General features: G+C 53.7%; 2 protein-coding genes across 5 annotated transcripts in view; one reads left to right on the top strand and one right to left on the bottom strand.

Moving 5' to 3' along the window:
* The first annotated feature begins 1,107 nt into the window (after nucleotides 1–1,107).
* The window catches only part of RASSF4 (Ras association domain family member 4), a 31,408-nt gene continuing 8,305 nt past the window's right edge, over nucleotides 1,108–24,210 (top strand). For 2 of the 3 annotated variants that reach the window (XM_029932154.1, XM_029932152.1), the window contains exons 1-6: nucleotides 1,108–1,198; nucleotides 10,516–10,614; nucleotides 12,725–12,800; nucleotides 21,570–21,712; nucleotides 23,102–23,193; nucleotides 23,885–24,042. In XM_029932154.1, the coding sequence (XP_029788014.1) occupies nucleotides 10,553–10,614; nucleotides 12,725–12,800; nucleotides 21,570–21,712; nucleotides 23,102–23,193; nucleotides 23,885–24,042 (531 nt within the window). In that variant the 5' untranslated portion in view covers nucleotides 1,108–1,198; nucleotides 10,516–10,552. The remainder of the gene's footprint in view (nucleotides 1,199–10,515; nucleotides 10,615–12,724; nucleotides 12,801–21,569; nucleotides 21,713–23,101; nucleotides 23,194–23,884; nucleotides 24,043–24,210) is intronic. The other variant, XM_029932153.1, reaches the window with a different exon arrangement.
* DEPP1 (DEPP1 autophagy regulator) lies at nucleotides 17,755–19,200 on the bottom strand. Of its 2 annotated transcripts, none has more exons than XM_029932155.1 (2): nucleotides 19,019–19,200; nucleotides 17,755–18,442 (listed from the first exon to the last, which is right to left on the bottom strand). In XM_029932155.1, the coding sequence occupies exon 2, from the start codon at nucleotides 18,411–18,413 to the stop codon at nucleotides 17,787–17,789; it is 627 nt and encodes a 208-aa protein (XP_029788015.1). In that variant the 5' UTR covers nucleotides 18,414–18,442; nucleotides 19,019–19,200; the 3' UTR covers nucleotides 17,755–17,786. The 2 variants fall into 2 exon arrangements, with proteins under 2 accessions (XP_029788015.1, XP_029788016.1); XM_029932156.1 differs by having other exon boundaries at nucleotides 17,755–18,439.

Here is a 24,210-nt window from a genome sequence, read left to right as displayed (position 1 = left end):
TTTCTACAAAGATTAGGAACTACAGACTGAATGTCACTAAAATGATTTGCGTTGAGAGTACAAGAGAAGAGGTCTGGAGGTCAGGACTAGGGACAGTGATATAAAACAGAAACTCCAAATGTTTCCATCAGCCCCTTCCCCCCCACCCACCCTCCTAACCTCCATACCCCAGAAACAATGAACTGTTGAGTTCTCTAAAAGGCCTTGCGCTTTTGTCCTCTCTGCCTCTGCAGGCAAATCTCCATCCTTAGGCGGTGACTGGGAGAGAAGTTTATCTCCTTTTTTTTTTTTTAAGTTTATTTTATTTTGAGAGGGAAAGACAGAGACAGAGAGAGCGTACAGGCACCCACAAGCAGGGGAGAGGCAGAGAGGGAGAGAGAGCAAGAATCAAAGAGAATCCCAAGCAGGCTCCGTACTGTCAGCACAGAGCCCAATGCCAGGCCTCCATCACAGAACCATGAGATCATGACCTGAGCGAAATCAGGACCTGAGAGGAAATCAAGAGCGGACGTTTAACCCCAGAGTCTCCCAGGCACCAGGCGCCAGAGTTTTTATCTCCTTTTTACCATCGGATCGCATATCTTAAACTCAGAAGGGTTCTAAGAGGTCACACCAAACAGTAGGACCACACACAGGTGCCCTCTGAGCAAAAAAGATGACAATGGTCTGGCTTTAACTAATAACATCCTCCCCAGTGCACACTAGTAATTTCGGCACCCACGCAGCGGCCTTTGTTGGAAACCCATGGGTCCTGATCACCCAAGAGTGCCGGACTCTGTCCACACACCGGACCCTCTCAACAGAGTCGGGGCAGCTTCCTCCAAGCGTCTCCGGGCACCATCGTCGTGGCGCGGGGACACCTCTTGGCCTGGGTCCCCAAACCTTCCCTGCTGCCCTCAGGCACCGCCCGGAGCCCACCCTCCCCTGTGTGCCCGGGGCGGGGTGGGACGGATGGGGCAGCGCCATTGGCCCGCGCAAGGCGAGAGGCGGGGAGGAGGTGGGAAGGGGCGGGTCTCAGAGGGAAGTACGGGGCGGGCCATTGGCCGGCGCCGGGCGAGGGGCGGGAAGGGGCGGGAAGGGGCGGACCCTACGAGCCAAGCCCGGGGAAACTGGGGCAGTAAGGCGCTGCCGAAACAGCTCCAGTGCCGGCGAGGGCACACCACGGGCAGCGGCTTCTGGACTGCGCGATGAGCGGATGGTGAGTGATGCAGAGGCAGGAGAGTTTGGGGGTGTCCACGGAGCACCGTCACCCCCGTCCCCGAGCCCAAGACCGCCCCCAGCAGTTGGCTCTGGAGCTTGGGCACCGGTGCCCCTTGGCTGCCGCGTGCAGAGTTCCTTCCCCTGCCAGCCTGGCTATCCCCAGGCTTCAGGCCCATTGCTGAGAGTGGGCACTGCACCAGGCACCTTCTCCAGAGGGAAGGCACTTCAGGGGCTCAAACCTGAGCACGATAGGTGAGAGTGGCCGCAGGTACACCTTTGCCCTCTTTGCCTCTCATATTAGGCAATATCCTAGAAGCATTGATGTTAGTTGTGGGGAGAGTTGCTCAGGCGCAACTCTCAGATTTCACAGATGGAAAACCGGCCCCGAGATAATAGCAGGAGGGGCTTGCCTCACAACGCTATTTATAGAGGATTTGTCTTGTTCCCAGACCTGTGCAAAGGGCATTAGCACAAAATGGCGCCTATTTCTCACAGCCCTGATACTTTCATTATCCCCATTTTCAGATGGGAAGACTAAGGCAGAGAGATTTAGGAAATTGTCCAGTTTCACCCAGATGGGTCAGTGGTTGAGTCAGGATTTGAACTCAGACTTTGTTGTGCCAGGTCTCATTCATTTCAGCTGCTCACTTCAGAGCTCACCCTACCTGCCATCCTGTTCTCCCCCAAGCTCCTGACACTCAATAAGGCACTTCTAATCCCCAAGAGATTCGCAGTGTTTTCACAATCGGACACAGCCCTGTGGGAGGGAGAGCCTCCTCCCACACCAGGATCTGTGCAGGGTTAGTGCTGGTCAGTGCTTTCTTAAAACACTGTAAGGAAAGCTTTAGGAACCTCACTTCATAAACAAATAAAGTCCCAGCAAGTGGGGCTAGGATTCTGGAATTTGAACCCAGGTAGGTTAGACTCAAAGCCACACACTTGCACTGGCAGAAGAAACCCTTGCTAGCTTGTTTGTAGTTGAACTGCTCAGGGTCCAATCAAGATTTGTTGCCAGTAGCCATGATATAAGAAAAAAAACCTGCAGTGAATTGGTAGAACTAACAGGTTAATGCAGGTCTGCTTGCCTCCTGCTCCCCAGTATAATCTTTGAGCTGAACCACCAGGGTAAGAGGTGCTAATGGGAGGAAGGGAGGAGAGACTGAAGGAGAGGAGAAGGGGGAGAAGAGAAGGGGAAGGGTGAGCAGAGAAGATGGACTGCATTAAACTTGGGTCAAAACATTTCTGGCTGCAAGTTGTAATGGGGTGTGGTTCAGCTCTCTGTCAGTGGTGAAGTGTATTTCAGTAGTTCTTGTCATCATTCTCTGTGTGTTTGGTGCTGGTGGTTCGACTTGACAGTGAAAGTGAGGTTGACGCTGCAAATCAAACAGCCCCTGTGAACTGGCAAAGGAGGCCATATTTCCACCATGAGACTCCAGTGGGTGATCTGGAGGTTGAGAACAGAGTGAAGGTCCAGGGTCCCTCTGGGCCCAGGTCAGCTGGACAATGACAGAGAACAAAGGACATGAACAGAACTCAGCATGTCTCAGTTCAGATCCTGTAAACGCAAAGCCTCACAGGGAGACCCTGACCAGGAGGTCTACCAGAAGGCCCTCTGGACTGGGCCTCCAGGGACCTGGGCCCTGGTTTTAAGAGTATATTCAGCCATATGTCCTTGCTCACAGCCACCCCAGGGGTAGGACTGCCACCCTCTTTGAGTCCCGGGTCCCCATCTCCAGAGCCCCACCACCACTTCTGACTCTATCATGGGATCTTTGGTTTATTATGGGTGAGCTCCCTACGAGGCCCATCTTATAGCAGTCAGTGGTTCAACTAATGAGGAACTGAGGCTCAGAGATGGAACAGGACTTCCCGTAAGGTCACACAGCTAAAGAATCACAGAGCAGAGCTTCAAACCCAGATCCTTGTAAAGGTTGGGTTGTTTATCTGGTCACAGAGTACATGGAAAAAAATATTTGGGAATTGTTTCAAAGTAAATTAAAATCAAATAGGAAGAAGCTATGCTTCCCAGAGCTTCTGCTCTCGTGAAAGGGGAACTTAACAATTTGCTCAGTTTTCTTTTCTGGCTCTCTGACCTCCTTCCCCAGGCCGCACTGCTGAGGGAGAGATTTGGAACCCCTTCCACCTTGCTCTGCCTGACTTTGGGGGGTGGGGGCAGGGAGGTCATGCAGCCTCTGAACTGCAGAGCTTGGGAAGAGCCCTGACGACACTCTAGATCAGCTGCCAGCATAATCCTGGCTAAACTGAGGCCCAACGGATGGCACAACATGGTGATATCACATGCCACATTGACACTACAGCAAAATCCACACCCGGACTTCTCTCTGGGATGCCCCTTTGCCTCCTCTCTCTCGTCACCCCATGGTGACACGTTTTGGCACGTGAAGTTCTTAACCTGGGATCTGGGAATCCAGGGGCACATGAATAGGGACTTCCTAAGCCCCCTGCAGTGGTATGCGTATGCAGATGTGGTGTGTGCATACTTGCACACCCATGCACAATTGTGCATTTTTCTGGGGAGTGTGTGTTATGCTTTCAAGAGATTCCAAAGGGCTCCACCTCTCCTGCTCTCCCTCACTGTGAAAGAGCCCCACTGTGTGTCACAAGAAACCACCTCGAGCAGCTGCACTTGGCACACAGGCCTGGTGCAGTAGATAGCAGGGGTGGGGGAAGCCACAGAAGGCACCCAGTGTGGTCCAGCAGCAGCTGTCCCTGAGCCCTTGGAGGGCTTGCCCCCAACACCCCACTGCACCTCTGGCCCCAGACACTCAGGCTGTTGGTCATTCTGAGCACCTGTTTGACCCAAAAGCATGGCTGAGGGATTCCTATTTCCATAGATACCCTCTTCCACAGGCAAGGATGAGTCCCACAAGGCCAAGTGTGTGTGAGAGAGCGAGCAGGAGGGTCGAAAATGGCTTTCTTGCCCCGAGCTGCCCTGTCTTGAAAGCAAGAGCAGAAATCCAAAATCCTGCCTCAGGGGCCTGGGTAAGCACTGCCTGTGTGCTGGGGCGGGGAGCTGTAAGGAAGGCCAGCCTACATGCACACAGAGAGACAAGCTCTTCAGGGGAAGGGCGACGGTGTCAGGGAGCCCTGGGTACCAGAATGGGCTCAGGGAGACCTGTTGGTGGGAGCCCAGGACCCAGGAGGCCAGAGGATGCAGTAAAGGCGAGTTGGGGTCCATGAGTCAGCCCAGGAGAAGGCAGTGAGTGGAATGGCTGGGGGCTCGGCGGCCACCTCTCCTGCTCTCCCTCAGCCACCATCACCACCATCTGGAGTGTGCACAGTGTCCTCCCGGGGCCCCCTTCCCAGCTACCGAGCCGAGGCAAGGAGGGCTGTGGCTGAGCCAGCAGGCAGATGGTGGCAGAGGGAGGGGGGTGGGCAGCAATGGAAATGGAGAGGAGGGTAAGGACAGCAGTGGGGGGCGGGGGGCAGCAGCTGCTGGGTCGCTGTCTGCTGTCCTCATCCTAACAACTGGCTTTCTCAGCAAAAATGTGTCGCTGAGGGGCAGCCTATGTGCAGCCAGACCCCCTCTCAGAGGCAGCTGGTGACAGCAGGCATGGCATCTTCCTCCGTGGCCAGGCTCCACCATTTGCTGGCTGACAGGTGCTGGGGGGTTGGTTGGGGGGGCCTGTAGGGCTCCTTGTTTCCAGTGCCCCCTGCTGCCCCTGGCTGGCCTCGGGAAGTTGTGGTCTTGGGCTGCAGAGCAGAAGACACCGGCTTCTCAGGAATGCCAGGCAGTGTCCTGCGCCTGCCCTCTCTCTCAGAGCCTGCCTCCTTCTGGTGGGAACAGCCCAGGCCCGAGGCCCCTGGCTGAGCCCCACACCTCTGAACTCCTGTCTTTTGCTTCCCACATCACTTTATTTGCACATTCAATTTTAAGCATGCCTAAATAAGAAAACAAAGTGTTAGAACAGAGGTTAAGCCCTCAGATCTCACAGACATCCCCAGAACATTTTAATTTGGATAGTGACACATTTACCATTTTGCCAAGTGAGGACAATTACCATCTATTTTTGCCATCATTTAATGAAAAGAGAGGGCATTGTAAGAGGAAAAAGTAGGCAGCGCGTCATCTTGAAAGAAAAGGCTTTCAAATGCACTCAGTTTGGCTTCATGAAAACCCCACTTGCTTAGCCTTTTTTTTTTTCTCCTTTGGCCCTGGCCAGTAGGAATTGGGCTGTCGCGGTGACCCAAAGGGCCACAAAGCTTCCTTCTTCTGGGATAACTGGCTCCATGACCACAAACAAGGGAGAGATGGGCCAAGCCTAGCCGTTGTAAAGGCTTCAGTGTCCTTTGTCCCAAACCAAAGGCCAGAGACAATAGCAAGGGCAGGCTCTGGTGCCTGCTGTCCTCAGCAGCCCCTCCACACGGCTGATGGAGCAGCCACTGAAGTGGAAACACAGTTCACTGCCTGTTCACTGGGGACAGGTAGGTAACCATGGCTGGCACCTTGCCCCGGGGGCCCTCCTCTAGGGGACTAGGAGGCCTGGCTGCAGTCTAGAGTCCTCTGGTTGCAATCAGAGCCTCCTCCAGCCCAGGGAAGAAAACCTGGAGACCTGAGCTGTGCGCCCTGGAGGCTGGGGGAGGGGAGGAGGCTGGGACAAAAGGAAGGGCTGGAGCCCAGGCCATAGGGTTCAGCCTGCCCAGCTGCATCGGTCACTCTGGTTTTTAGGCTGCGCCGGGCTGACAGCTGGGCCCTAGCCCATGCTCTCCCCCACTCCTGCTTCAACCAAAGTAGCCTTGCTTTATTTTTTTTAAGATTTCTATGTTCTTAATTTTTAAATGTTTATTTATTTTTGAGAGGGAGAGCAGAGAAGGAGTGGGGTGGGAGGACAGGGGACCCGAAGCAGGCTCTGTGCTGATAGCAGAGAGCCTGATGCAGGGGTTGAACTAATATTAGAATCACGAGATCACCACCTGAGCCAAAGTCAGATGCTTAACCGACTGGGCCACCCACACGTCCCACAAAGTAGCCTTGCTGTATTCCATTTGTGCATTGGGCTTCTGCCTGTAAAAACGAGATTGTGCTTGTTATTAAGGGTTGAAAAGAACTGCATTAGAGATTCTCTAGGGCCCTGTCCAGTGCACGAGGAGAGTGAATATTTAAAGGGCAGTTTCAGGAACATGTTTCAAACAGTGAGGGATCTTTCTTTGCTTTCTTCCTGTTGCTTTCTTTTCTCTCTCCCTCCCTCCCTTGCAATTCTCTCATTCAGCAGTTGTCTGTAGGATACCTCTTAGGTGCACACGTACCTCACTTTAGAACTCTACAAGACACTGGATTATCAAAATGAATGAAAATCCTCTCAACATTCAGTCTGGTAACAGAGGCACAAAGGCACAGTGTTCAGATTCAGAGTGATCTTATGAGTGACCCCAAGCTCGGGTCTGGAATTCAGGGAGGTGGAGACGTCTCCTCGGGGTGGAACGGTGGCCATGTGAGAAGCAGACAGACAGATGATGCATGTCAGAAGACACAGAAATGCGTGATTCTCTCACAGAAGATACTGTTTTTCTAGGGGGCCAAGGTTTCTGCCAGATAAGGCTCAGAACCAACCCAGCAAGTTGGAAGAGACCCTCTTGGCTGAAGTGGGCCTTCATTGCCTATCCCCAGCCTTGCTCACTTATTTCCTGTGCCCTCCCCTGGGACAGTGTACAACCCCATCCCCCATCCCTGCCAAGATAAGCTATCTACCCGATGGACCACCTTCCTCTTTCTCTCTTCACTTGACCATCTATAATCCAGGACCGGTCTTCACTCTCCTGACCCCATCCCCCAGCTTATGCCACCTCACTCCAGCTGGAGCCCCTCGGCATGTTGGTCATGTCCTTTTAAAAAGGAGATTCTAGAGGGCAAAGTTCTTTAGAAAGCCAATGTGGAGAGGTTTCATGTGTTACTTTGTACCGTGCTTTGCAAATAATATCATCCAGAGCCCTAGGCAAAGCCCTGGATGGGGGTTCTGGCCACCCAAGTAGCCCCCTTTAATCTGATTTGCGTAACTATTCCTTTTGAACAAAGAGTTCTCCAGCTAAGAAAATTTCTAACCTACCTGAGATCAATATTCCCATTGTACAGATGGGAAAACTAAGGCTCAGAGAGGAAAAGGCAGGAAACTAAAGCCATGAGGGTCTTTAAGCCCCTGGCCCAGAGTTCTAACTAATCACTGCTTGACTTATAGAAATTTCACTTACAAGTATTCCTATTAAAGAGAGCAAAATTGGCATATTCCCCGTATGCTGTAGGATAATCAAAGTATTGTAACCTGGGTCCTGTTGTGAATCAGAAATCACGCACTGGAGCCCCACTAAAGTTGGCCATGTTGCAAGTATGCTTTGTCTAGCTACATTTTATTCTTAACTATATACTTCTAATTGAATGATTTAGTGCATTGGTCAGGATAGTGTAGATTATGCTGCAGCAACAAATCCCTGAGACACCAGCAGCTGAGATTTATTTCTCTTTCCCAGTCCACATCCACCGTGAGTTGACAGAGAGCTCTGGACGTCAGAGGCACTCTGGGACCCAGGGTGACCATCTGGAAGCTGTACCGATCAGGACATGTGGTTTTCTGGGTCACCACGGCAGAGACAGGGTCGCATGCTGGCTTGAATTCACTAGTCTGAGAGTGACACACACACCACCTCTTGTGTGCAATGTGTGACATGCTAGTCACATGGCCCCACGGGGGGCTGAGGAATGTGAACGATCACAGGTCATTCCAGGGCAGTCAATGTCTCCGCCACAGTGCCCCTCTCTAAACAGTGAAATATAGCGCTCACAGATGCAGGTTTCTGGCTCTCGTGAGGCACCAGAAGAGCTGCCCCTCCAGAGAAAGAATGTGTCTCCCAGTTCTCCTTGGACTCCTGTGACCAGCATCTCAGCCGAGTCACTTTTTTAGCCCCCGGAAACTTGTTCGTGTTTTATTCTAGCCCAGGATGCACGACTCTGGGAAAGTTGACTTTGGAGGACCCTATGAGACTTCTCAAATCCATCCAATAATTTAATAGCCGTCGATTACACATCACACATCTTGCTGTGTGTCAGGCTCGGGCTTCGGGCTGGAAACAAATAGTGAGCCAGAAAAATAACATCCCTAGTGTGGAGGCCTGCGGCTTCAGCCTCCCCTCCCACCTCCAGCACCTGCACTCCCCCACCGTCCTATTTGCTCCCCATTCAATGGGTCAGACCCTGCGGGCCCAGCACAGCCAGGAGCCCAGAGCAGGTGCTGGGCTCCAGAAGAACTTCTTCTGATATAGGAGGAGGGAGCCGCTCTGGCAAGGGTTTCCCGGCAGAGCTAGCTTGCAGACTACAGGGCAAGCAGGAGGCTGACTTCTGGACAGAGAACAGCACCATAAAGACCCAGGAGAACAAAGCAGAGGGCACATTAGGAGAGATGAGAGCAGCCTGGGGAGGCTAGCCCTCAGAGCAGGAAGTGAGGAGGGGTGCGAGAGAAGCTGGTCACAGAGGAGGCCAGAGGGAAAACCACCTGCTGTTTCTTCTGGGTACGTCCAGCTCTTTCTGTAATGAGCCTGCTTAAAGCAAGGCACCGTTGTGCCAGGGCCCCCGGAGACAGTGTTGGGTGAGAAACTCAGATGCTTTTTTCTTGGGCTGAAACCGGCTCTGCATGGAAGTGTTTGAGGAACTCCCCAGAGAGGGAGCCTCGCAGATCACTTTTTTCCACTAGAGGCTGAGGGGTTGAGGAACTGAAACCCGATTTTGAAATCCTGTTGCCCAGCAGTGAGGCCCCCGCTCCAGAACCCCATAGTGCCCTGCCCTGTCCCCAGCGGTCTGACCTCTCTCTAAACTGTGTTTTCCCTCACTCTAGACCCAGGGAGAGGGGAGGTATTTATAGTATGATTCTGAGGTCACTGAGAAGCCCACCTCCCTCAATTCATTCCCCCTCTCCCTGTTTCCCCTGCTTCCAGAATCAAGTGCCCATTCAGGCCTGATGCCAACACAGAAGGCAAGCCTGTGTTGTTTGTGGGTGGTATCAAACAAGTGGGAAGAGAGTGCGTTCAGCTAGTGAGTCGGGGCCCAAGGGGGCAGAGCACTCTCTCCACCTTGAGGACATTAATGTAGCAGCAATTGAACCTGACCTCGAACCCCTAGGAACATTTGCGAGCGCACACACACGTGGGGAAGACCTGACTGAGCCAGGTTTGTGTGAACAGATGTTAGGGTTTTGTGAAGGGGCTGCTCTGCGACATGAAGGACAGGCTGTGCACCCCATCTGAGCCACTTCCCAGTGTGACTTAACCCCTCAGGGTCCTAGCTGCAACTTGAGAGGTAGAGACAGGGCCGCCATTGGGGGGAGAGAGAGAGAGGCACTGTGGCTCACTGCATGACACATGGGGGACCTCAGTAAGAAAGTCCTCAGCCGGAGTAAGTTGGAAAGGGAAAGAAGTAGAAATCTGTGCAGAAGATGCCAACAAGATAGAGAAAACACTCAGTAGTGGATTTCCCAGGTTGTGAATACACGGTTTCACATGTGAATCAACTAGCAATCTTATAGGGTAGAGATTACCCCACTGCATCGATAAGAAAAGGAAGGCTGGAGGGTTTAAGCCACTGTGTGAGACGGGTTTTGGTGGCCAGAATCTAAATGTTTATGTTCAAACAATGACTTTGCTACTGATTCACTGGAAATCTTGGGCCAAGTCCTTAACTTCTGTTTCTGTTTTCTCATCCATTAAATGGTAAGAGGATACTATTTACCTCATACTGTTGTTATAAGGAGTAAAAAAGATAATTCATAGGAAATGTTCAACAGAGTCTCCAGCATATAGTGACCCCTGTACCAATTAACCCACCACCAGGAGAACTGGTCCGGGTGTGCTGATTCCAAATGCAGTGAGAGGGCCACCAGCCTGGGCTCAGTGGGAACAGAGGAGAAAGGCCCAGGGTGCTTTGGGGGTTTGGAGGAGTGATGGAGGCAGAAACCATCATTCAGGGTGTCCTAGCTGAGGAAGAGAGCCGTGGTGTGAAACATTTAGAAGACAGATCGATCCCTAGGGATTACGGAGAGGTTCTGGGAGGGGGACTGAGTGCCGGCTAGCTCAGCAGTTCTGACCTTGTCCCCACCCAGGGGAACTTGGCTGATCTGTGTGGGCGTGGGGCCCCATTAAGTCCTTCAGAGCTGTGGCCACCCTGTGCCCCGGGCAGGAGGTGGGAGGTGTAAGGGGGAAGGGTGGGAGGTGAGTCTGGAGCCACACGCCTGCACACCAGGGCTCTGGGCACTGCCCTGGCCAGCACTCCCTTCTCCAGGCTCACCTACTGTATGCTTTTCCTCCTTTTCCCAGCAGGTAGCTTCCCTGACGCTGCAGACAAGAGGAGAAGATGAAGGAAGATTGTCCACCCAGTTCTCATGTTCCCGTCAGCGATAGCAAGTCCATCCTGAAGTAAGCCTTTATGTACAGGGAGGGGTCTTCTTGTGCCCACTCCCTGCCATGGGCAGCCTTTGGGTAGAGGGATTCTGGGCACTTTTCATAGATAGGACGGTGTGCCTGCCCCAGGAACCATGATGGGGGCACTTCTTTTTGAAGCCTGTCTCCCTGGAGATCAAGGATCTCTTTGGGTTGAGGATTTGACCCCTGCCCCCTCAGGCCCATAAAGGCAGGAAAGCATGACAGCGCCCACTCTGACTCTGCACAGATGGTATTTCATTTATTCAAAAACTAGAGCAATACTAACACTCTTATTGTGTTCACCAGTTTGGGGGAAAAATAAAACTCAAAATGGGTTTGGAGTTTTTATTGAAAAAAGTGTGTTCTATTGACATAATGATTTTTAGCTTTGCTTAGTTTCAATTTTATTTACTCCGTCTTACCATAAAAAAAATGTTTGGAGTCTTTTTTCAAATGTATTTCTGAACTAAAGTAATTTTTCATTTTATCTTACTTTTTGAGTGCTGGGTCCAAATGTTTTCTAGAGTTGGGCAGCTCCTATCTGCCTCCTTGAAGACAAGGCAGCCTCCTAGCTTTTGCTGACTTGCTTCCTGGGTCCTCCAGTTAGACCCCTGAGGAGACAGACAGCATCGTATTCACAGTGCTGCCCACACCATCACTTTCCTGGTTTAAATTTTGTAATAAGAATAACATCAGGGGCGCCTGGGCGGCTCAGTCGGCTGAGCAGTTCTTGATTTCATCTCAGGTCATGATCCCAGGGTCACAGGATCATGGAGCCTACTAGGATTCTCTCATTCTCTCTATCAAATAAAAAAAAAACATTAAATATAGTTTTGGGGAAGTCATAACAATAAGTCATAATAATAACCATAATGTGATAAATTTCATGTACATGTATCCTAATAAGTTTATATTCACCATTTATACACTTACAAGCACAGTGAAAATGCAACATTGACTCCTGCTTTGTAAATGCCGTAACATTAATTGAATCACAAGTGAATCACTTATGCCCTCAGTTACCGTGGTCCCCACATCAGGCAGCACCCCAGAGCACCAACGGCAGGTTTTGCTCATCCATACCCTGGAGTGCTCCAGTGTCCGTGAAGGCGCTGCCCGAAGAGGCTCTAGAACCGCCCTGCCCAGCAGGGGAGCCACGAGCCACCTGTGGCTGCCAAGCACGTGACCTATGGCTAGAGAAGTATAGTTAATATAAAAGACAGGTGGCAAACATGTATTACAAAATAAAATAATGAACAAGATCTCATTAATAATGTTTATATGTTAATATGAAAGACAGGTGGCAAACGCTTATTACAAAATAAAACAATGAATAAGACCTCATTAATAATGTTTATATTGATTACATGTGGACATGAAAATATTTTAGATATATTGTGCCATAAAATAAAATGCATCATGAAAACTAGTATCACCTGTTTTGTTTTCCTTTGTGATGTGACTACTGGAAGGTTTAAAAGGACATTGTGCCTTTCTGATCTGTTGGCCTGCACTCCTCTGCAGAGCCCAGCCGGGTTCAGGGACTGTCCTCTATCTGCTGTGGCTTCCCTTTATTCTGGGGAGAAGGCGTTTGGGCAGAGTGGCCTCCCTCAGACTTTCAGGATCTTAGCTCACGGCTGTGACCTTCATCTCTTGGTCAGACCTCCAGAAAGCCAGCATGAGGAAGAGGCAGACACCCCTCATGGTGACCCCGGAGCAGCTGCCCTGGACACACAGGAAGTAATTGGGGGGGAAAGCAAGAGTCTTTAAAATGCCACTAATCCAATCCCAGGGGATTTATTGAGGAAATGACTCAGAAGGAAAGTACAGGGAGATTGTCAGGAACTCTCATCTGTGATAGTGAAAGTGTGCAAACACAGTTTGCACAATTATGTGGGCCATTTGTGAGTTTCTCTTCCTCTTCTTCCTAGCCCTACACCTCCCACAAGGTCTGACATGTGGAAACCTCTAGAAGACTAAAAGGCACGTGTCTGATGGCAGCGTCTAGTCTCTAAACTTGATTATGTGTGGCTAACAAGACGTGTATCATTATGCCCCAAAGCCCTGCCACGCCCCAGGATTATATGTGTGTTTACCTTTTTAGGTCGGAGCTCTTAAGCTTGCTAAAAACTTACAACTGCTACCATGAGGGCAGAAGCTTTCAGCTGAGACACCGAGAGGTAAGGCCTGTTTCTCTTCTTTATTCATAGGTCACCATTTATCCTGGATTGCGGACGACACCCCTGGTTTATACCTGCTATTCCAGGGTCATTATTAAGACCATTTCCTTCACTCTGAGAAGTGTCACAGTTTGGATAATGAATTATGAGGCGGCCCATCTTCTGAGTTAGAGACCAGGTTACCAGCTCTCTGCCCTCAGAGGTCCTGTAAGGGGTGCTGAGAGTCAGAGCATCTTCACCTCCCTCCCCCTCCCCCAGCAAGAGTTCAGAGCAGGTTGGAATAATCATCTGCAGCTCTTCTCATTTCTCAAGACTTTCACCTAGGTGAATTGCCAGAACACTGGAGTCTAAAATCTTACAGACCACACAGCCCAGTCCCTTTTCCGCCCATCCCACAACATAAAAAAGGAACTCAGCCCAGGGCTCTGGTTTGCCCAAGTTCACAAGGCAATTGAGAAGTGAAAGCAGTCTCTGTGTTTGCCAATCAGAATAGACATTGGAGAAAGGTCTTAAAATGGAGGAGAGCTCCCCAGAAGGTGCTCACAGGGCCAGGCAGGTGAGAACGTGAAAGGTCGGGCAGGCGTGGGCAATGGAGGACACGAGAGAGCACGTCATGTCTGCAGACACCGTCGCCCGGCGATCGCACCCGTTGCTGCTGTGCAGGAATGTGGGCTCCAGAGAGCCAGGGCCTTTCTAAGTTTTCAAAAGAAGTTAGACATCTGGAATTCCATGTGCAGTTTCCCATGCCTCAAAACCCCAAGCAGGCTAAACAAAACATGTCCATAAGTGAAACACAGCCCAGGCCAGGCTACTGTTACACAGCTCCGGAGCCTGGCTGGGAGAGAGGCAGCTGGCTCCTGGTCTGGGCAGCACTGGGCTGCCTACAGTGACCTGGAATGGCACGAACCTCCCGAGCCACCTCCCCTGGACCCACCTGCCCCACACAGGGCGTTGGGCCAGCCCTGACGGCTTGCTCCCCACCCCTCTGCACCGCCACGTGCTCCTTTGCTCACTCTACTTTCCACCGAGCAGCCTCTCTGATATGCTTCTTATCGGCCACTTACCGTGCTCCCTACTGCTGCTGGCAGGGCTCTGATGCCACCGCCCTGCTATCTCTGCTTTTGCTGTTTCTTTTCTTACCACCCTGTTTCGTGTCCAGGCACGGTGTAGCACCTGAGCATAGATGCTGGATGACTAACCGGCAGGTGCAGGCCCAGGGCAAGCTGGGATGGGTCCTGAGCTCCAGTGTGCTGGGCAGTTTATGCTAAGTGAGGAGTTGGACCCACTTCAGTTCTTGTGCTGGAGGCTTGAGGTGAGGGTCTTCTGGCTGCACCCTGCTCCACAGCCCCGGGCCATTCAGTGATCTAAGACCCAGCAGCTACAGCAGGTGGTCCCTGCAGCCTCAAAGCCACCTGGGAACTGGTTAGAAATGCAAATTCTTATCACCCTCCTTCCCCTAGGCCTGCTGACTCAGAACCTCTTTATCTTCCCAGCTGTGGTTTAACAAGCCCTGGGGGGAGATGCGAGATGGGGGGTGGGGGGTATTGCCGTGATGGCCACATTTGAGAACTGCTACTCTTAAGAGTTCGGTCTTAACTCTTGGGATTCCCCAAGACAGTCCCCTTTGTAGGAACAGTTGTGTGGGGAGCAGGGCTGGGAAGCCCCAAACCGGTGCCCTGTATTTGTGTGTGATGGAACAGTCCACATGGAAAAATGAGAGACCCAAAAAGGGGAAGAGGTATTGACAGGCCCCTGTGGTAAGAAGTTAATGCCCCACCGTTGGGGATTTCATGTTCCTAACCTTTCTAAGCTTCTCCTCAAGGGCGGGGCAGACAGGCACCAGGCACTTTGCCTCCGTGTCATTTATCATAAAAGAAGAGTTTTGTGACGTCAGAATGGCCATTTTCCAGACAAAGAGCTAAGGTGCCTTCCAGCTGCTGAGGGGCTCAGCACAGGCTCAGAGCCCTGTGGGGCCGAGAGGAGACCCCTCTCACTGTCACTGGGCCTCCCCTGGAGTCCAGAGCACTTGGGGAGATGAAGCATTTGCCCGGGAGCAGGGGCCGCGCCCTGCGGCAAGTGTTTCCCTGTGAATCCTCCCCCAGCTTCCAAAGGTCAGGGAGGGAGGGAGGGATTCCCGGCTCTGGAGGCCCAGGCACTAGCTCCCTCTCCTTGTAAACTTCGCCTTTGGGGATACTTTTGCTTGTATAACAAGGAAGAGCACGAGGAACCAGAGCTGTCTGTTCCTTTTGAAAGACAGCAAAGCATTTTAACCAGGCTGGTTGACTTCTTGAGAGAAAAATGGACCACCTGGAAATACCAGAGGGTAAATATATCACTGTGATGAAAAGTAGGACCCTCACGTTGTGCAGGGGCCTGTGGCCCTTCAGGGAGCCCGCCTCTGATGCTCCCCCTGGTGGCCATGAGCATGCACAACACCCAGTCCCCACCCTTGGTGCCAGGCTCCCGGGCCGAGGAGGATGCCCTCACTCAGGGTCTCTGTCTCTCCCAGGGTGGGAATGTCAGGACCCCCTTCTCTCTTATACTGCTTCCCCTTCTTCTAAGGCCTGAAGGCAGAAATGACAGGAAGTTGACAGACCACTGGCACCTGGGTGAGTACTTGGCCATGGACACATTCCCTCCAGAGCTCCAAAGTGCTTGCCAGGCTGCCCCCTGGTCAGGTCATCGAGTCCTTTCCTACTCCAGTGGGGGGTGTGAGGAAGAGATGCTCGATAGGACCCCCATCACAGGGACTCTCTCCTGGGTTGTTCTGTCCATTGGGAAGCTTGCAATAATGCCAGAAACCCCTTCCGCTTGCCCTTTATTCAATTTTTTTTTTTTGCTCCTTCTGAAGATACCATTAGCTTCTTTCATCTCCAAACATATTAGCAGAGCCCTGTCTGACCTCCCCAATGCAGCCACGTGGTTTTTGAGCTTGGGGGGAATTGGCCAACCTCATCCTAGTTGCCCCTCTCTTGACCCCCATTCGCACAGCTTCATAGAAGAGGCTACAGTGATGCAAGCCCAACCCCCGTGGTCCCTGGGCAGCACCCACTCCCAGGTCAGCCCTCCCCGCCGCCAGCGAAGGCCAGAGCCTAGCAGGTTGTGGCCGAAGCAGGCATTCGTATGTGTTGTTTCTAGCTCCATCTCCAAGAGCATGTGCCCCACTTCCCAGCCCTGCGGGGTGTGAAGGGCAGGGTTGGGGTCCCCATTTTACAGATAAGGAAACTGAGTAAATTACTTGTCTGAAACTTTTCAATGTACGATTTATCTTCTGCCTCCCCACAAAACACACCAAAAAAGGGCAGATCAGGGGCACCTATGTGGCTCAGTCAGTTAAGCGGCCGACTTCGGCTCAGGTCATGATCTCATGGTCCATGAGTTCAAGTCCCACATCGGTCTCTGTGCGGATAGCTCAGAGCCTGGAGCCTGCTTCGGATTCTGTGTCTCCCTCTCTTTCTGCCGCTCCCTCGCTCAAGCTCTGTCTCTCTCTGTTTCAAAAATAAATAAACGTTAAAAAATTTTTTAAAGGGGGCAAATAGGGTCAGTCAGCTGGGCATCTGGCTCTTGGTTTTGGCTCAGGTCATGATCCCATAGTTTGTGAGATCGAACCCCATGTCAGGCTCTGTGCTGATTGGCAGGGAGCCTGCTTGAGATTCTCTCTCTCTCCATCTCTCTCTCTCTGCTCCTGCCCTACTCGTGATTGCTCACTGGCTTTGTCTCACTCTCAAAATAAATAAACTTCTGAAAAATGTTTTAAAAAGATGGCAGATAAACATTTTAAAAGTGCAAAGCAATTTTAAAATAGAAAAAAGTAGGAAGGGAAGAAGAAAGGAAGAAAATAGTCTGTTAGCCCACAGAACAAGGACCCGGAGGACACTGAAGCAGGCTGTGAGCTTAAATGTGGCCCCAGCTCTGCCCTCCTCCTCTCCCGTCTGTCCCTTCAGCACTGACCGGGGTCGGCCAGCTCTGACCTGGCCCAAGGGAGCAGGGTAGTGGGTCCTCAGGCCTGATTCTTTTGAGTTCTCTGATGCCTCACCTGCCTCTCTAAGGAAGAGACCTCTCCCCTATTCCTCACCCCCATCTCCTTCCTTGCTAGACGCCTCCAGGCCGGAGGCCCCAGGGCTGGCCCAGACCTCAGGTCACTGGAGCGGGGCCCTGGCCGCTGGACCTGTGGGGCACCAGGGCTCTGGACAGCAGCCTGCACCTTTGCCCCACAGTTGAGAAGCCCCCTGGGTGGCGGGAAGGATGGGGACAGTGAGGACAGAGACACCTGGTCTGCAGCTGAGCTGGGGCAGGTGCGGTCTCAGCCCTCAGCACAAGCGAACTCCCCCAGTGACACAATAGGACTTGTGAGCTGCAGCCACTGAGATACCCCCAGGTAGCCTGGTGATAAGTTCCCCCAAAACCCAGTGGCTTCATTTAGGGAAATCCTATGTTTTCTCTTGGGCCACATGGAGCACAGGCTCTGAGAGTGGGGAGGCAGGAGGCCGACTTGGGAGTGCCCAGGGCTTCACTCTGAAATCACTGTGAGGCTGAGACCCTCGCTTCTCACCTGCCACCCACCCTCATTTCCCCGCCCGTGAAGCAACCAACCACACAGACCATAGCTACTCCGAGTAGACGCTTATACCACACACCTCTGATGCGTGTGGGCTTTATCCCACGTACTCATCAGAACAGCCGAGGAAACCCCCATTTTCCCCACGAGAAAACCGCTGAACAGAAACATGAAGTCACTTGCCCAAGGTGATCCGCCAGCAAGGAGCAGTGCAAGCAGGATCAGTAATACCTCATCATGCCAGATAGGCTGTGCTCACTCTTCAGAGGAGGGGGTCTCACTGTGAAATGCCAAGGCAGGCAGCCTCTGCAGAAAGGTATCCCCCTCTCGCAGACCTGTCAGGGACAGCAGCGCCCACCTCAGGGGAAGAGGACCGGAAGGTGACACAGACCAGCGTGCTCTGTACGGAAGCCTTTATTGGGAAGGGCTCAGAGTTCATGGATCACCGGGAGGTGCAAATAGAGAGTTCTGAGGGTGCTGCTGTGGCGGGGGAGTGGGGGGGAGGCTGCGGTCCCACAGAATGGCCTGGAAGGCCAGGAGCCCTGGTGCCAGTCCCTTGAGGGTCTTGCCAGAGAGTGCCCCTGTACCCTGGCATCACAGGGTCTCCCTCTGGGGGTCCCTCGGGCCTTGCCACCATCCATGTGTCTGTGTGGGCCCCGGGGGTCAGCAGAGCAACCAGTCTGCCTCGCTGGGTCCCTCCTGCTTGGCTGCTTTTCTCGGGATTCCCCGTAGAGCCAGTCCAGGGGGTCAGCCACGCCACCCCTGGGCGCCGCAGGCTGCTGGCCGCTGAAGCGGGCAGTAATGTCCTGTAGGGACTCAGTAGGGCGGCTCTTCTCGAAGGCCTGGGCTGGCTGGGGCGGTCTGCTGAGTTGGGCCCTGGGTGCAGTCGTGTCCAGCACTGAAGTGGGCTGTGCCAGCTGACAAATGGACTTCACGTAGTCATCCAGGCTGGGGGAGCCCAGGGGTTCCTGCCCAGGCCCCCCGGACAGCGTCTCCTCCGAGGTCTCCCGAATCGTGGGCAGGTGGGCCACGGGAGCCAGTAGCCGGGACCTCATGGCTGCCGGCGATGGGGAGCGGCAACCTGCTGGTTAACGGAGGACCGGGGGTGAGGGTCTGCCATTCTGTCACCCCTCCTGGGTCCCCTCCCTCATCTGAGAGGCTGCCTAGGTGAATCATGGGCCTGAGAGCAGAGTGAAGTCTGCAGCCCCAAGTCCAGGCTCGGACCTCCTGGTCTCTTGCTTTTCTGCTAACACTGAACACCATGTGCTTAAGAATCTGTTCTTACTGTTGTTTAAGAACCTATGCAAATAAGAGCACCCAGCTTAATGGACTGGAGTCGAGGGAACCTGGGTGCAAAGCCAGCTTCTGCCACTTCCTGACCTGGGGACCTTTGGCAGGGTCACTTCTCCAAGCCCCCCCTTACCCGTCCGTAAAACAGGGTTATAAATACCCGCTGGCAAGGATGTTGTAAGAAACACATGGAATGGCACTTCACGTGAAGTCCCTTTTTGAATCTGAAGCCCTCTGCAGCTATTAGCGCTGCCCCTAACTGCATCCCCTGGTCTCTCACCCGCCGGGAGACTGTGTAGGTCCCTGCCTGTGAAGAAATACGAAACCGTTTTCGTTTATCTCAAACCAGAAGGAAGCTGCTCTCTCTTACCTGCAGCTGAGGGAACGTGAGGAGAGCAGGGATGCCGGATGAGCAAGGACAGTCCTCGGGAAGACCCAGAGAGCTCAGGGTGGAGGGCTGGGGGCCCCGCCGTCTGAGCCCCGCGTCCAGCGTAGAATGTGGGGACAAGAGGCCTGTCCAGAGCGCTCCTGGAGCCGAGCCGTCTGGTGAACCTGGAGGTGTGGCAGCTGCTTTTATACTTTTCCACCAGCCATCAATTACTGTCACGAGGGCCAAAAATAGCAATGCACAGGAAGGCTCCCAGAAGAAAACAGCCTGGCGGGCGGGGTTTGGCCCTGCATCCAGCCTGGGGCTGAGGGAGGCCCTGGGGATGTTTACTCTACTTGACTAGGGAGGGAGGGGCTGCGGAGGGGTGGCACCATTCCAGTGGAGGTGTGGAGTAGGGGAGAAGGAGTGGAGGGCAGAGAGAGGAGTAGGGGGTTCCAGTAAAGAGGGAGGTGTTCCCTGGGACCCAGAACTGGGGCCACAAGGACCTCCTGACTTACGGAAACATGGGGCCTTGGGGCAGCACGTTCTAGTCCTGCCTCCGCCTACATGCACTTCCCCACCTGTGTGGGGAGGGCTGCCCAGTAGCCCGGAGACCCCCCTGCTCTGACCTCAGTTTCCTCTGATTTGACCAGAAACAGCTGCAGATGGACAGGGCCTCTCCTCCATTCAGACAGGACCAGGCTGAGGGACCGTGGAGCCATGGCTGGGGGACAGTGTGAGGGCTCCCATGCAGTCTGTGCAGAGACATGGGGCCAGCAGTCCCCAGCACAGCTGACCCCTGACCTTCCAGGTTAGGCTCTGCTTCTGCCTCTTGCTCCCAGCCCCAGGGCGACTCCCCCTGCCTCCTTTCCTGCCAGCTCTACAGAACCTTCCTATGGCATGTCTGAAGGGCCAGCCTCAGTGTGTCCGGCCCCACAGCTCTGCCCCAGTAGTGCTCTCCTGTCCTTCTGACTCTCAAACCCGGCACCTGACTGCTTGATCTCCCTCCACCGGGTCTGGCCCAGCAGGCGTGTGGACATCTGACAGAGGCTTCTGAGGTCAAGGCAGGAAACAAAGAAACCCCACTTTAAGGTTCCTTACGACCCTCTTTAACTCCAGTGAATCAATGCAGTCTTTCCTTTGTTGGGAGGGTTATTTACCTATCTGTGACTGTGTAACATCAGTGGTTACCAAAAACCGCTCTGGTTTGTTTGTTGTTGTTGTTGTTGTTGTTATTGTTGTTGTTGCTGTTAACAAATAGTGCAAGGCCATTCCAGAAAGCCATGTGTACTTTTGATAACCTTGAACAGAGTGGAACTGGCTTCTCTGGGGATGATGACAGGGTGTTTGAAGCGATTACTAAATTACTATGAAATCAACCCTGCAGGGCACACCCTCTGTAAGCCCTTCCAGGGACACGAAGGAGTCTCTACAAGGTCTCTTCTTGAAAGGTTTCCCATGCCTATAGGGAGAAAGAAGTGGAATTCGTGAGTCTAGAGTAATGTTCAAGATAGCCACAGGAGAATGGTGTTCAAAGTTCGCTGCCCAAAGGCTAGTATCAAAGCAGACTAGGAGCGTGGAGCTGGGAGGACCACAGCTCTGGGGAAATTGAGGCAGAGAGGAGTTCAGGCAGATGCTCTGGGAGCAACCCAGCCAGGCACACGCATGCGGGCCATCAGGCTGGGCACAGGGAGCCTGGGGGTGGGCACGCATACGTAGGAGCCTGACATAGGTCAGAAACAGAATCAAAGACCTGAGGGTGCGTCTGGAGGGCCTGACAACGGGGATCTCAGAGTTTGGCAGACCTTGGGAAATCAAGGCTGGCTGGGGACCCAGAATGAGAGCTGTTGAAGGTATTCCAAGTGTTCATGCCAGTGGTGGAACACGGGACTGGCAGTGTCCAGGTGGTGAGGAAATTGGCCCTCAGGAAAGAAGGCGGCTTGAAAATCTGGGGGTGGGTCCAGCCCACTCGAGTGGTCACTGTGGCAAATGGGAGCGAGGTGGGGAGAAGGGTGAGGCTGAGACCCAGCCCCAAGGAGCAGCAGGGAATGGAATCCAGTGCCCTCCGCACGTTCGCGGCAGGACATGGTGACCGTGGGGCAGCATCGGGGGAGGGGTGTGGGAAGGCATCCCACTTGGCACCGGTGTCTCTGTGGCCATGCTTCTCTGGAGCACGTTTCCTTACTCCTGTGTGGACGTGCTTGCTGGACAGCAGCTGGGTTCCTGTGGGACGCCTGACTCAGCTGCTCGGTCCCGGGCTGTGCCCCTGGCCGGAGGGGACCCGAGCGGCAAGAGGGCACGCCTCCAGCTTCCTCCGGTCAGTCCCCAGGCCTTACGCCTTGCAGCACGTAGAGGCTTGTGTGCCTCCTCCCGGGGGAGGACAGAACGGGAGGAGAGGATGTGTTTGGGGCCAAGAGTGTGCAGGGAGTTCCATGGATGACACGCTGGGCCTTACAGGGGCTCAGGGAGGGTGGGCAGTGACCCCTGGGGAGGGCCGCGACCCCTGGGGAGGGCCGCTCTGCAGAACGAGGCTAACCTGTGTGGGTCCCCACAGGAGGAAGGCGCCTTGATCATTGAGGGACTTCTCAACATTGCCTGGGGACTGAGGCGGCCAATCCGGCTCCAGATCCAGGACGACAGGGAGCGAGTGCACCTCCCTTCAGCCTCCTGGACGCCTGGACAGCCCAGCTGCCACCTGTGAGTGCCGGGGTGACAGAGGCAGGGCCGGATGGCCTCCTTGACAACTCTTCAACCCCGCTTACTTTTCAAGAAGATTCAGGGGCTGGTGTCCTCAGTCTCAGGGCAGAAGCCCTGCTCCATCATGGGGCACATGAGAGCACAAGACAGCCTTATCCTTTTTACCCCGTGACTGCCTGACCATGGCTTCACCTGCCAACAAGTGATCTTTCTAGATGTGGCCATGGCACCTCACCCTCAGAGAACTTTCCAGACTCCCATCACTTCCACTGTGTTTCTCATACCTTTGTAGGAACCAGCTTGTCTGCAAGGGAACAAGCTAGAGCCAGGGGGCTCCACACATCCTGGACAAAAGGAATGTTTTATGGCATCTCCTGTCCTAGCTCAATAATTCACACAGAGCTCACCTCTTCCTGCTCTGCTTTTATTTTAATATCAGAATTTGTTTCTACACATTTATTTGGACTTAGCATCAAATTTATTTTAATATCAGAAATATATTTTACTCATGATGACACAGTTTCCTATTTTATTGCTTAGTGGACATTCGCCTCCTCCTGCCCCGTCATCCCCAGTAAACGGCAGTTAGCTGCTGAATTCTGCTTAGTCCTGCATATAATGAATCCTTCTGAGAGGCAGAAATTCAAAAATTCAAGTAAAGGTGCTGTTCTGAGACCACTTAACACCTGCCCCCCCCCCCCCCCCCCCCCCCCCCCCCCCCCCCCCCCCCCGCCCTGTACCTACCACGCAGGCTTAGAGCATTTGGATGAACTCCGTAGAAAGGCTGCTAGTGCGATTCGTGTGTCCCACTCCCTGGGGTAAGAGTAGCCACATGAGCAAACAGATGGCAGGACCCTCAGAGGCCTCTTAGCCTGGGTTCCACTCTTCTGCCTGCCTCTCCTGGGCTCCCTCACGTTGTGGGGCTGACTCCCATCACACACATTCCCTTCTCCAGCCTGGCACCAACTACCCTTGCTTGGAGCCCACCCTGCCCAGAGGCCCAGCAGTTGGCGCCTCAAGGTTGCCCCTGCCTGACATTCCATCAGGCCTGAGGGAAGTCCAGAAAGCCCACTTGGCACACGGCCACAGAGAGCGCCTCCTCAGCCTGGTGCCCGGAAGTACGTGGGCCCCACCTGTGACCCTGTACCTGTGCAACAGGGACAAGGCCACACAGGTCTATGGGCCAGACTCCTTTTCCTTCCAGAAGACACCCTGGCACCTCTTTGATCTTTCAGTATTTTGCATGAACTCAGTGTGAGATCCAGCCGTACCTCGGCCTGCCCTGCTTCTCACCTTTGTCCTGTCTGCGGAGGCCTCCAGCCTCGTCTCTCTCACTGGAGCTACTTTCCTCCGTCCACAGCTCTCTGAGCACCATGATTGTCTTTTCAGAAAGGAGCCACTTCTTCAGGATGGCAAGGTCGCTGCCCAGGAGCCGAGCGCTCAGAAGGCGCCCAACGCCGAGAGTTCCAGAGCCAGCTCAGGTAAGTGGGGCCTCAGGCTACCTGAGACGGTGTCTTGCTCCGCCCACGGAGGAGCAGAGGAGCTTGGCTCAGGACAGTCTCTGAAGAAGAACAGCTTTGTGGAGGAGCACAAGGTGGCTTCACGTGTCTTCGGGAGCACCACCTGGCTAAGTCCCTCCTCAGTACGAGGCCTTCTCAGCAGCTCCTCACAGCAAACGAAGCAGAGCCTTGCGGACGTGACATGATTTGCCTGAGTCCCCTGGACCGTGCTGCATCATAGAAAGGAGAGAACATCGGTAGCAGGCGGGGCACCTCCCTGGCCCTGAAAGTTTCTAGGACATCTTCCTCACACTCTGGGTCCAGACTGTTCATCTGTCCCCCTCATACTCAGTGGGGGCTCAGAGGATAGCAACAGGGCCGCCAAAGACCTGCCCTGGGTGCCCAGAGACAGAGGCCCACACCACGGCCAGGCGGTGTGGTGACACAGGTCATCCTGTCTGGGGGCCACCTTCCCTGACTGTGAAGCAGGCATCACCCAAGCTGGACCCCAGCCTCTGTCACAGCAGCAGCATTAGCATTACCGTGAGCAGTGGCGTGGTGCTGCCACAAAGCCCCAGGAAGCCAGGCCCCATGACTGCAGCCCCACGGGTCTCTGGCACTTGACACCTTTGCTCCACCCAGGATGGACTTTCTCATTCATTCCTCCCCCCAGAGCCCCTGGAGGAGGACGAGGAGACCCCCCAGCTGATGCGGACCAAGAGCGACGCAGCCTGTGTGATCCAGAGGAGGCCCCGGTCCCGCACCCCCGGCGAGGCCCAGAGGATCCGGCGACACCGGTTCTCCATCAACGGGCACTTTTACAACCACAAGGTGATGTCCTAGCCCAGCCTGTCCCCTGGGCCCTGAAGCTGAGGCCACAGGGAATCAGGCCTAGGCACGCATGGGTGCAGCTGTCAGGCCTTCTGTAGGCCAGGCCACACAGAAGTCTTGTCAGAGTTCACCATCACCAGGGCCCTGTGGACTGGTGTGGTCGTATCT

The sequence above is a fragment of the Suricata suricatta genome, chromosome 2 (genome assembly GCF_006229205.1).
Source record: "Suricata suricatta isolate VVHF042 chromosome 2, meerkat_22Aug2017_6uvM2_HiC, whole genome shotgun sequence".
In the NCBI taxonomy this organism is placed as follows: domain Eukaryota; kingdom Metazoa; phylum Chordata; class Mammalia; order Carnivora; family Herpestidae; genus Suricata; species Suricata suricatta.
Note: the sequence above shows the minus strand (reverse complement) of the source record. Positions and strands in the feature narration are given on the sequence as shown.

Coding starts and splice junctions, on each gene's coding strand:
- DEPP1 (XM_029932155.1), bottom strand. CDS start 18,413: ATGAGGTCCCGGCTACTGGCTCCCGTGGCCCACCTGCCCACGATTCGG.